Source organism: Scyliorhinus torazame, chromosome 22 (genome assembly GCF_047496885.1).
Source record: "Scyliorhinus torazame isolate Kashiwa2021f chromosome 22, sScyTor2.1, whole genome shotgun sequence".
Taxonomy (NCBI): Eukaryota; Metazoa; Chordata; class Chondrichthyes; order Carcharhiniformes; family Scyliorhinidae; genus Scyliorhinus; species Scyliorhinus torazame.
In genome coordinates this window covers 19430738-19443989 of record NC_092728.1, presented here as the reverse complement: position 1 = coordinate 19443989, position 13252 = coordinate 19430738, and the positions used below count along the sequence as shown (strand labels likewise).

General features: G+C 58.5%; 1 protein-coding gene across 4 annotated transcripts in view; it reads left to right on the top strand.

Moving 5' to 3' along the window:
- The window catches only part of slc35a2 (solute carrier family 35 member 2), a 48885-nt gene extending 36918 nt beyond the window's left edge, over positions 1–11967 (top strand). For all 4 annotated transcript variants that reach the window (XM_072487940.1, XM_072487939.1, XM_072487937.1 and 1 more), the window contains exon 5: positions 8087–11967. In XM_072487940.1, the coding sequence (XP_072344041.1) occupies positions 8087–8114 (28 nt within the window). In that variant the 3' untranslated portion in view covers positions 8115–11967. The remainder of the gene's footprint in view (positions 1–8086) is intronic.
- Positions 11968–13252: the final 1285 nt, after the last annotated feature.

Here is a 13252-nt window from a genome sequence, read left to right as displayed (position 1 = left end):
GGGGAGAATGCGGGACTCGCTCCCACGGGGAGAATGTGGGACTTGCTCCCAGGGGGAGTGGGGAGAATGTGGGACACGCTCCCACGGGGTGTGGGGAGAATGTGGGTCTCGCTCCCACGGGGAGTGGGAAGAAAGTGGAACTCGCTCCCACGGGGAGTGGGGAGAATGTGGAACTCGCTCCCACGGGGAGTGGGGAGAATGTGGGTCTCGCTCCCACGGGGAGTGGGGAGAATGTGGGTCTCGCTCCCACGGGGAGTGGGGAGAATGTGGGTCTCGCTCCCACGGGGAGTGGGGAGAATGTGGGTCTCGCTCCCACGGGGAGTGAGGAGAATGTGGGGCTCGCTCCCATGGGAAGTGGGGAGAATGTGGGACTCGCTCCCATGGGGAGTGGGGAGAATGTGGAACTCGCTCACACGGAGTGGGGAGAATGTGGGTCTCGCTCCCACGGGGAGTGGGGAGAATGTGGAACTCGCTCCCACGGGGAGTGGGGAGAATGTGGGTCTCGCTCCCACGGGGAGTGGGGAGAATGTGGGTCTCGCTCCCACGGGGAGTGGGGAGAATGTGGGACCCGCTCCCACGGGGAGTGGGGAGAATGTGGAACTCGGATCCAAGTGGAGTGGGGAGAATGTGGGACTCGCTCCCACGGGGAGTGGGGGGAATGTGGGGCTCGCTCCTATGGGGAGTGGGGGGAATGTGGGGCTCGCTCCCGTGGGGAGAATGTGGAACTCGCTCCCACGGGGAGTGGGGAGAATGTGGGACTCGCTCCCACGGGGAGTGGGGAGAATGTGGGACTCGCTCCCACGGGGAGTGGGGAGAATGTGGATTTGTTTGGATTTGTTTATTGTCACGTGTACCGAGGTACAGTGAAAAGTATTTTTCTGCGAGCAGCTCAACAGATCATTAAGTACATGAGACGAAAAGGGAATAAAAGAAAATACATAATAGGGCAACACAACATATACAATGTAACTACATAAGCACTGGCATCGGATGAAGCATACAGGGTGTAGTGTTAATGAGGTCAGTCCATAAGAGGATCCTTTAGGAGTCTGGTAACAGTGGGGAAGAAGCTGTTTTTGAGTCTGTTTGTGCGTGTTCTCAGACTTCTGTATCTCCTGCCCGATGGAAGAAGTTGGAAGAGTGAGTAAGCCGGGTGGGAGGGGTCTTTGATTATGCTGCCCGCTTTCCCCAGGCAGCGGGAGGTGTAGATGGAGTAAATGGATGGGAGGCAGGTTCGTGTGATGGACTGGGACTCGCTCCCTTGGGGAGAATGTGGGACTCGCTCCCACGGGGAGTGGGCAGGACGTGGGACTCGCTCCCACGGGGAGTTGGGAGAATGTGGAACTTGTGCCACGGGGTGTGAGGAGAATGTGGGACTCGCTCCCATGGGGAGTGGGGAGAATGCGGGACTCGCTCCCACGGGGAGAATGTGGGACTTGCTCCCAGGGGGAGTGGGGAGAATGTGGGACACGCTCCCACGGGGTGTGGGGAGAATGTGGGTCTCGCTCCCACGGGGAGTGGGAAGAAAGTGGAACTCGCTCCCACGGGGAGTGGGGAGAATGTGGAACTCGCTCCCACAGGGAGTGGGCAGAATGTGGAACTCGCTCCTATGGAGAGTGTGGAGAATGTGGGATTCGCTCCCACGAGGAGTGGGGAGATTGTGGGAATCTCTCCCACGGAGAGTGGGGAGAATGTGGGACTCGCTCCCACGGGGAGTGGGGAGATTGTGGGAATCACTCCCACGGAGAGTGGGGAGAATGTGGGACTCGCTCTCACGGGGAGTGGGCAGAATGTGGGACTCGCTCCCACGCGGAGTGGGGAGAATGTGGGACTTGCTCCCACGGGGAGTGGGGAGATTGTGGGAATCACTCCCACGGAGAGTGGGGAGAATGTGGGACTCGCTCTCACGGGGAGTGGGCAGAATGTGGGACTCGCTCCCACGCGGAGTGGGGAGAATGTGGGACTTGCTCCCACGGGGAGTGGGGAGATTGTGGGACTAGCTCCCACGGGGAGTGGGGAGAATGTGGGACTCGCTCCCACGGGGAGTGGGGAGAATGTGGGACTCGCTCCCACGGGGAGCGGGGAGAATGTGGGACTCCCTCCCACGGGGAGTGGGGAGAATGTGGAACTTGTGCCACGGGGAGTGGGGAGAATGTGGAACTTGTGCCACGGGGAGTGAGGAGAATCTGGGACTCGCTCCCATGGGGAGTGGGGAGAATATGGAACACGCTCCCACGTGGAGTGAGGAGAATGTGGGACTCGCTCCCACAGGGAGTGGGGAGAATGTTGAACTTGCTCGCACGGCGAGTGGGGAGAATGTGGGACTCGCTCCCACGGGGAGTGGGCAGAATGTGGAACTTGCTCCCACGGCGAGTGGGGAGTGTGTGGAACTCGCTCCTACGAGGAGTGGGGAGAATGTGGGACTCGCTCCCACCGGGAGTGGGGAGAATGTGGAACTCGCACCCTCGGGGAGTGGGGAGAATGTGGAACTCGCTCCCACGGGGAGTGGGGAGAATGTGGGTCTCGCTCCCCCGGGGTGTGGGGAGAATGTGGGACTCGCTCCCACGGGGAGTGAGGAGAATGTGGGGCTCGCTCCCATGGGAAGTGGGGAGAATGTGGGACTCGCTCCCATGGGGAGTGGGGAGAATGTGGAACTCGCTCCCACGGAGTGGGGAGAATGTGGGTCTCGCTCCCACGGGGAGTGGGGAGAATGTGGAACTCGCTCCCACGGGGAGTGGGGAGAATGTGGGTCTCGCTCCCACGGGGAGTGGGGAGAATGTGGGTCTCGCTCCCACGGGGAGTGGGGAGAATGTGGGTCTCGCTCCCACGGGGAGTGAGGAGAATGTGGGGCTCGCTCCCATGGGAAGTGGGGAGAATGTGGGACTCGCTCCCATGGGGAGTGGGGAGAATGTGGAACTCGCTCCCACGGAGTGGGGAGAATGTGGGTCTCGCTCCCACGGGGAGTGGGGAGAATGTGGAACTCGCTCCCACGGGGAGTGGGGAGAATGTGGGTCTCGCTCCCACGGGGAGTGGGGAGAATGTGGGTCTCGCTCCCACGGGGAGTGGGGAGAATGTGGGACCCGCTCCCACGGGGAGTGGGGAGAATGTGGAACTCGGATCCAAGTGGAGTGGGGAGAATGTGGGACTCGCTCCCACGGGGAGTGGGGGGAATGTGGGGCTCGCTCCGGTGGGGAGAATGTGGAACTCGCTCCCACGGGGAGTGGGGAGAATGTGGGACTCGCTCCCACGGGGAGTGGGGAGAATGTGGGACTCGCTCCCACGGGGAGTGGGGAGAATGTGGATTTGTTTGGATTTGTTTATTGTCACGTGTACCGAGGTACAGTGAAAAGTATTTTTCTGCGAGCAGCTCAACAGATCATTAAGTACATGAGACGAAAAGGGAATAAAAGAAAATACATAATAGGGCAACACAACATATACAATGTAACTACATAAGCACTGGCATCGGATGAAGCATACAGGGTGTAGTGTTAATGAGGTCAGTCCATAAGAGGATCCTTTAGGAGTCTGGTAACAGTGGGGAAGAAGCTATTTTTGAGTCTGTTTGTGCGTGTTCTCAGACTTCTGTATCTCCTGCCCGATGGAAGAAGTTGGAAGAGTGAGTAAGCCGGGTGGGAGGGGTCTTTGATTATGCTGCCCGCTTTCCCCAGGCAGCGGGAGGTGTAGATGGAGTAAATGGATGGGAGGCAGGTTCGTGTGATGGACTGGGACTCGCTCCCTTGGGGAGAATGTGGGACTCGCTCCCACGGGGAGTGGGCAGGACGTGGGACTCGCTCCCACGGGGAGTTGGGAGAATGTGGAACTTGTGCCACGGGGTGTGAGGAGAATGTGGGACTCGCTCCCATGGGGAGTGGGGAGAATGCGGGACTCGCTCCCACGGGGAGAATGTGGGACTTGCTCCCAGGGGGAGTGGGGAGAATGTGGGACACGCTCCCACGGGGTGTGGGGAGAATGTGGGTCTCGCTCCCACGGGGAGTGGGAAGAAAGTGGAACTCGCTCCCACGGGGAGTGGGGAGAATGTGGAACTCGCTCCCACAGGGAGTGGGCAGAATGTGGAACTCGCTCCTATGGAGAGTGTGGAGAATGTGGGATTCGCTCCCACGAGGAGTGGGGAGATTGTGGGAATCACTCCCACGGAGAGTGGGGAGAATGTGGGACTCGCTCCCACGGGGAGTGGGGAGATTGTGGGAATCACTCCCACGGAGAGTGGGGAGAATGTGGGACTCGCTCTCACGGGGAGTGGGCAGAATGTGGGACTCGCTCCCACGCGGAGTGGGGAGAATGTGGGACTTGCTCCCACGGGGAGTGGGGAGATTGTGGGAATCACTCCCACGGAGAGTGGGGAGAATGTGGGACTCGCTCTCACGGGGAGTGGGCAGAATGTGGGACTCGCTCCCACGCGGAGTGGGGAGAATGTGGGACTCGCTCCCACGGGGAGCGGGGAGAATGTGGGACTCCCTCCCACGGGGAGTGGGGAGAATGTGGAACTTGTGCCACGGGGAGTGGGGAGAATGTGGAACTTGTGCCACGGGGAGTGAGGAGAATCTGGGACTCGCTCCCATGGGGAGTGGGGAGAATATGGAACACGCTCCCACGTGGAGTGAGGAGAATGTGGGCCTCGCTCCCACAGGGAGTGGGGAGAATGTTGAACTTGCTCGCACGGCGAGTGGGGAGAATGTGGGACTCGCTCCCACGGGGAGTGGGCAGAATGTGGAACTTGCTCCCACGGCGAGTGGGGAGTGTGTGGAACTCGCTCCCACGGGGAGTGGGGAGAATGTGGAACTCGCTCCCACGGGGAGTGGGGAGAATGTGGAACTCGCTCCTACGAGGAGTGGGGAGAATGTGGGACTCGCTCCCACCGGGAGTGGGGAGAATGTGGAACTCGCACCCTCGGGGAGTGGGGAGAATGTGGGCCTCGCTCCCACGGGGAGTGGGAAGAAAGTGGAACTCGCTCCCACGGGGAGTGGGGAGAATGTGGAACTCGCTCCCACGGGGAGTGGGGAGAATGTGGGTCTCGCTCCCCCGGGGTGTGGGGAGAATGTGGGACTCGCTCCCACGGGGAGTGAGGAGAATGTGGGGCTCGCTCCCATGGGAAGTGGGGAGAATGTGGGACTCGCTCCCATGGGGAGTGGGGAGAATGTGGAACTCGCTCACACGGAGTGGGGAGAATGTGGGTCTCGCTCCCACGGGGAGTGGGGAGAATGTGGAACTCGCTCCCACGGGGAGTGGGGAGAATGTGGGTCTCGCTCCCACGGGGAGTGGGGAGAATGTGGGTCTCGCTCCCACGGGGAGTGGGGAGAATGTGGGACCCGCTCCCACGGGGAGTGGGGAGAATGTGGAACTCGGATCCAAGTGGAGTGGGGAGAATGTGGGACTCGCTCCCACGGGGAGTGGGGGGAATGTGGGGCTCGCTCCTATGGGGAGTGGGGGGAATGTGGGGCTCGCTCCCGTGGGGAGAATGTGGAACTCGCTCCCGTGGGGAGAATGTGGGACTCGCTCCCACGGGGAGTGGGGAGAATGTGGGACTCGCTCCCACGGGGAGTGGGGAGAATGTGGATTTGATTGGATTTGTTTATTGTCACGTGTACCGAGGTACAGTGAAAAGTATTTTTCTGCGAGCAGCTCAACAGATCATTAAGTACATGAGACGAAAAGGGAATAAAAGAAAATACATAATAGGGCAACACAACATATACAATGTAACTACATAAGCACTGGCATCGGATGAAGCATACAGGGTGTAGTGTTAATGAGGTCAGTCCATAAGAGGATCATTTAGGAGTCTGGTAACAGTGGGGAAGAAGCTGTTTTTGAGTCTGTTCGTGCGTGTTCTCAGACTTCTGTATCTCCTGCCCGATGGAAGAAGTTGGAAGAGTGAGTAAGCCGGGTGGGAGGGGTCTTTGATTATGCTGCCCGCTTTCCCCAGGCAGCGGGAGGTGTAGATGGAGTAAATGGATGGGAGGCAGGTTCGTGTGATGGACTGGGACTCGCTCCCTTGGGGAGAATGTGGGACTCGCTCCCACGGGGAGTGGGCAGGACGTGGGACTCGCTCCCACGGGGAGTTGGGAGAATGTGGAACTTGTGCCACGGGGTGTGAGGAGAATGTGGGACTCGCTCCCGTGGGGAGAATGCGGGACTCGCTCCCACGGGGAGAATGTGGGACTTGCTCCCAGGGGGAGTGGGGAGAATGTGGGACACGCTCCCACGGGGAGTGGGAAGAAAGTGGAACTCGCTCCCACGGGGAGTGGGGAGAATGTGGAACTCGCTCCCACAGGGAGTGGGCAGAATGTGGAACTCGCTCCTATGGAGAGTGTGGAGAATGTGGGATTCGCTCCCACGAGGAGTGGGGAGATTGTGGAAATCACTCCCACGGAGAGTGGGGAGAATGTGGGACTCGCTCCCACGGGGAGTGGGGAGATTGTGGGAATCACTCCCACGGAGAGTGGGGAGAATGTGGGACTCGCTCTCACGGGGAGTGGGCAGAATGTGGGACTTGCTCCCACGGGGAGTGGGGAGATTGTGGGACTAGCTCCCACGGGGAGTGGGGAGAATGTGGGACTCGCTCCCACGGGGAGTGGGGAGAATGTGGGACTCGCTCCCACGGGGAGCGGGGAGAATGTGGGACTCCCTCCCACGGGGAGTGGGGAGAATGTGGAACTTGTGCCACGGGGAGTGGGGAGAATGTGGGACTCCCTCCCACGGGGAGTGGGGAGAATGTGGAACTTGTGCCACGGGGAGTGGGGAGAATGTGGAACTTGTGCCACGGGGAGTGAGGAGAATCTGGGACTCGCTCCCATGGGGAGTGGGGAGAATATGGAACACGCTCCCACGTGGAGTGAGGAGAATGTGGGCCTCGCTCCCACAGGGAGTGGGGAGAATGTTGAACTTGCTCGCACGGCGAGTGGGGAGAATGTGGGACTCGCTCCCACGGGGAGTGGGCAGAATGTGGAACTTGCTCCCACGGCGAGTGGGGAGTGTGTGGAACTCGCTCCTACGAGGAGTGGGGAGAATGTGGGACTCGCTCCCACCGGGAGTGGGGAGAATGTGGAACTCGCTCCCTCGGGGAGTGGGGAGAATGTGGGCCTCGCTCCCACGGGGAGTGGGGAGAATGTGGAACTAGCTCCCACGGTGAGTGGGGAGATTGTGGGAATCGCTCCCATGGGGAGTGGGGAGAGTGTGGAACTCGCTCCCATGTGGAGTGGGGAGAATGTGGGACTCGCTCCCCAGGGGAGTGGGGAGAATGCGGGACTCGCTCCCACGGGGAGTGAGGAAATTTGTGGGACTCGCTCCCACGGGGAGTGGGCAGAATGTGGGACTCGCTCCCACGGGGAGTGGGGAGAATGTGGAACTTGTGCCACGGGGAGTGAGGAGAATGTGGGACTCGCTCCCATGGGGAGTGAGGAGAATGTGGGACTCGCTCCCATGGGGAGTGAGGAGAATGTGGGACTCGCTGCCAGGGGGAGTGGGGAGAATGCGGGACTCGCTCCTTCGGGGAGTGGGGAGAATGTGGGACTCGCTCCCACAGGGAGTGGGCAGAATTTGGAACTCGCTCCCACAGGGAATGGGGAAAATGTGGAACTCCCTCCCACGGGGAGTGGGGAGAATGTGGAACTCGCTCCCATGGGGAGTGGGGAGAATGTGGAACTCGCTCCCACGGGGAGTGGGGAGAATGTGGATCTCGCTCCCACAGGGAGTGGGGAGAATGTGGAACTCGCTCCCGTGGGGAGAATGTGGAACTCGCTCCCACGGGGAGTGCTTGAGGTGAATCATGTCGATGTGTTTAAGGGGGCAGGAGGGAAGCTGGATAAACACATGAGGGAGAAATGAATAGAAGGATGTGGGAGATGAAGTGGGGAGTGTGGGATGAGGCTGGTGTATTGTGGGGCAGGAACCCGGCACAACAGAGGGGCCGAATGGCCTGTTTTCTTTGCCTCGTAATCCTACAGGCGCTCATATTGATGGCTCTCATTCCTGGGATAATGCTGCCCGACCTTGCCAGTTAATTAAGTTCTTTCTCCCCAACCACACCCCCTCCTCCGCCCCGTCCTTTTTTTTATATTTTCAGAACCGTCCCGAAGAAGAAGGGGTCATAACGGACAGCCACGCACGGGGCTCGAAGGGATGTTGGATGACGATTCTCGGAGCGTTGAGCTGAATACCAGCCCCGCCTCACGACGCGAGTTCTGCTCCGTATCTCCGGTGGGGGGGGGGGCGGGGGCCGTGGCTGAGCTTCACAGCTTGGGCACTCTCCGAGGTGGAGTGTCGCCGTCTCCACCCCCCCCCCCCCGCTCCGCGGCACCCCCTCGCGTTGCGGCGCAAAGTTCATTACCAGCAGTAAGCTTCACAAGTCGCTATGCTTCACCCTCCCTTCCCAACACCTTCCCCCAGCTCAAACTCTTTTTTTTTAAAATATTTTTATTCAAGGCTTTTTGCATGTATATAATAATAATCTTTACTATTGTCGCAAGTAGGCTTACATTAACACTGCAATGAAGTTACTGTGAAAATTTACACACAAAAATCGCAGGAGACCAAAACATCAACGCAAACAAATACCACAACCTTCCCCAATACCAACACCCCCCCAATGCCAACACCCCCCCCCCCCCTTCACTCCGCCTTCCTACTTTTACCCCCTTATCCTGCCCCCCCCCACCCAGCTGGCCCCTCAATCCACCTCGAAAAAAAATCGATGAATGGTTTCTACCTCCGGGCAAGTCCAACCTCCGACCCCCCACCAAGTGAACTTGACCTTCTCCAGCCTCAGGACGTCTGCCAAGTCGCTCACCCACACCCCCACCTTTGGCGACTCGGAGTCCCGCCAGACCCAACAAATTCCGTCTCCGGGATAGAACATAGAACAGTACAGGCCCTTCGGCCCACGATGGTGTGCCGACCACTCATCTTAATCTAAGATCAGCCTAACCCGCACCCCTTCAATTCACTGCTGTCCATGTGCCTGTCTAAGAGTCACTTAAATGTCCCGAATGACTGACTCCACCACCTCTGCTGGCAGTGTATTCCACACACTCACCACTCTCTGTGTAAAGAACCAACCTCTGACATCTCCCCTATACCTTCCTCCAATCACCTTAAAATTATGTCCCCTCGTGACAGCCATTTCCACCCTGGGGAAAAGTCTCTGGCTGTCCACTCTATCCATGTCTCTCATCACCTTGTACACCTCTATCAAGTCACCTCTCTTCCTTCTTCGCTCCAGTGAGAAAAGCCCTAGCTCCCTCAACCTTATTTCATAAGACATGCCCTCCAGTCCAGGCAGCATCCTGATAAATCTCCTCTGCACCCTCTCCAAAGCATCCACATCCTATAATGAGGCGACCAGAACCATACCCCCACCTCCCCTCCCTACTCCTCACATTTGCCTTTGATCTCCTCCACCAGGGCGCCCTCCCTCTCCATCAGTTCCTTATAAATATCCCACATCCTCCTCTTTCCCCATATCATCCTCCAACAGCAGCTTGTCCCAAAACGTCCGAGAAGGACGCTACCTCTCCCCACAAAATCCCGAACCTGCCGGTACCTGAAACCGGTCCCCTTGGGCGACTCCGACAACTCCTCCAGCCCCGCCAACGTGCCCCCCGATAAACAAGTCTCTGGAGTGCCCAATGCCCGCCTGCTGCCACCCCCAGAGCCTCACATCCAGCGCCAGCCGGCACAAACCTGTGATTGTCACATTCCGGCGCCCTCCAACCCCAAACGCTGCCCCCACACCCGTAACGCCTTCGCCGCTGGGCTCACGGAGCACCTGGCCGGTGAGAACGGAAGGGGCACCAACAACAGTGCCCCCAAACCCAAACTCACCCCCACACGCGAAGCCGCCTCCATCCGTCCCCACACATTTCCTCACCATTGCGATGTCTGCTGCCCAATAATAATTTATGAAATTCAGCTCATCAATAAGCTGCAGGAGGAGCTGCCTCAGGAAGTGGATCTCAAAAGGAAGGAGGAGTACCTTTCAGATGAAGACTTCCAGATGATCTTTAACACCCCCTGCCCCCGCTGCAAGAACACCCCAACACACACCCCAAAATTGTGCCATTAAACTTCCTAAAAAAGGACTTGGGAATAAAGATGGGAGGTTCTGGGACATGAACCTGGACAGCACTGTCGTTTTCACCGTCTGCATGTGCCCAGCCAGTGACGGGCAACACATCCCACCCCTTAAAGTTCACCCTCATTCCCTCCACCAGTCCTGCCAGAGTCAAGCTGGGCCCATCCCCGCGCCGCCTTTATCCCGGGATACCGCCTCTACATCACTGCCTCTACCTCCTGCCCCTCCGAGGGCATCATAATTACATTAAACAGCCTGCGCACATTGGCCAATAACTGCCTTCCCTTCACAAGTCCCGTCTGGTCCTCCCCAGTCACGCAGTCCTCTATTTCTGATGTCAGCATCTTCGCATCGACATTAAGCACTGATTTACGCCGGTACGACCCTCCTTGTCCTGTAAAATCAGGGAGGTAGAAATCTATGACAATGTGGAGGGGGGTAGCTTCCCCCTCTATCCCTCGCCTCATTGTACATCCTCATAAACAGCGACCCAGCTCCGCACTGAACGTCTTATAAAACCCTCCTGGGAACCCGTCCGGGGCCTGCATCGCACCCACACTGTTCATCACCACCTTCAGCCCGATCGGGGCCCCAGACCCTGCACCCTCTCCCCATCCACCTTCAACCCGTCCAGGAACCGTCTCAACCCCTCCTCGCTGGACGGAGGCTCTGACTCGCACAGCCTCCTTTGGGAGGCCTCAAACACCCCGTCCGGGTCCGTCACCACCTTACCCCTCTCGCCCCTCTCTCTGGCAATCTCCCTCGCCACTGCCTGATCCTCAACTGGTGGGCCAGCACCCTGCTCGCTTTCGGCACGTACTCATAAACTGTCCCTCTGCAACGGCCCCACCGCCTTCCCCATGGACATTAACCCAAACTCCAATTGGAGCGTCTGCCTCTCCTTCAATAACCCCTCCTCCAGTGCCACCGAGTACCTCCGATCGGCCTCAAACTCTCATCTCCCAGCCTTGCCCTCTCGCTGTGCGCCAGATCGAAATAAATCCACCCCGAACTACCACCTTAAGTGCCTCCCATAGTGTGGCGGTCGTGACCTCACCCGTGTTATTCAACTCCACATACCTCCGAATGACAGCTCTCACACATTATCTTATCCACCAACGGCCCCACATCCTACCTCCACTGCGGGACCCCCCCCTGCACCACCCGCAAATCCACCCAATGCGATGCATGGTCAGAGACAGTAATCGGTGAATACTCCGAGTCGGCCGAGAACTCCTTCACCCCCGGCTTCCCAAACCTTCACGGGTCCCCACCCCCACTCATCTCTCCAGCCACCATCGACGCCTTCGATGAATCAGGACTCGAGTGGTCCAGATCTAAGACCGTATTGAAATCACCCCCCCCCACACACACACACACACACACACACAATCAGCCGATACATGTCCAGGTCTAACACCCACCTCATAAAGTCCACGTTGTCCCAATTGGGGCATAAACATTCACCAGGATTACTGCATCTCCTCCAACTTACCACTGACCATCACATACCTGCCCCCCCGGATCGGCCCCAGCTCAAACGCCACCCTCTTATTGACCAACACCGCCGCCCTCCCCTCGTCTTCATATCCAGCCCCGAGAGCACCCGCCCCACCCACCCCTTCCTCAGCCTCGTCAGATTCCCCCCAGCTTCAGGTGCGTCTCCCGTGAAAACACCACGTCCGCCTTCAAACTCCTAAGACGCGTGAAAAACACGAGACCGTTTAACCGGCCCGTTCAGCCCCCTCAGACTCCACGTGACCAGCCTGATTGGGGGGGGGGGGCAGGCATTCTCCAGAATGCCTGCCATAACTTGGCAGCCTCCGCTCCCTCAAATCCCTCCTCATCCCCTCCCCGCCGATCAGTCATACCTCCCCCCCCACCCCCCCCCCCCCCCCCCCCCCCACCCCCCTCCCAGGTACATTTCCTGGGCGGCCTCGCCCACCTCAGGCCCTTCTCCTTATCCAGGAACCGATGCAGCCTCACCACCATCTCTCTCGGAGGCTCGCCGACCTGCGGCCTCCTCCTCAGCGCCGTGTGGGCCCGATCCACCTCGAGGGGCCGGTCGAGGGCCCCCCCCCTCCCCCATCGACCTCGCCAGAATGCCTGCCATAAACGTGGTGGCTTCAATTCCCTCAGGCATGCCGAAATTTTCAGACTCTGACTCCTGGAGCGATTACCGAGCTTCTCCCTCAGCCTTTTCCGGCTGCTTATCTCCGTCTCCGCCTCCAGCAAGGTCAGCCGGTCCTCGTGCTCGCTACCCCCCATCCCCGGCCGGCTCCTCCACCTTCTGGATCACAAGGCCCTGAGCCTCCAGCCTCTGCGCCACCTGAGCGGCTCCACCTCCTTGGCCAGGCCCTCTAAGGCCTCTGTCCTCCGCTGCTGGAACTTGCTGATGACGAATTCCACCAGCTGCTCCGTCGACCACTGGGTGGGCAGTGCTGCCCCCTTGCCCACCCCCACCTTCACCTGTGTCGCACCATGAAAACTGCCCGGTTCCAGCTGCTCTCTCGTTCACTGATTAATACACCAGCCTCACCAGAGGAGTATTACCTTCCCTGGGCACTCGCACATTAATTCAAAGATAACGACCAAAGAATACAAAGAATAGTAAAGAATACAACACTAAGTAATCCTTTAAGCTGTTCTTTTAACATCCAAAAGACTTAACAAACCTTTAAACAGGAGCACATTAGGTTCACATTCACTATTGAGAACATTTATAATTCTGAATTCACCAAATGATCCAGAGATAGTCTTTGGATGGCAGAGATCAACAGGACAGCTCTTTGTTTAACTTCAGATGCAGCTCACTGGAAAACCCAGACACACCCAAGCTTTTTCTCAAAGTGAAACTAAAAAGCAGAACCAGAGCTCGGCTCCACCCACACTCGTGACATCACTGCAGTAACATGAGCAGCTAACCATTTCTCGACATTCTCATGACAATACGCACACTCCTCCACGTCCCACACGCTCCCTTTCCCATCCCACGCTCTCTCTCCTCTCCCCATGCCACACTCTCACCCCTCCTCATCCCACACTGTCCGCCCCTCCCATTCCAGATACTCTCACTGTCCCACACTCTCTCTTCCCCATCCACACTCACGTTCTCTCCCCTGTCCCACACTCTCCCGCCCTGTCCCACGCTCCCCTTCC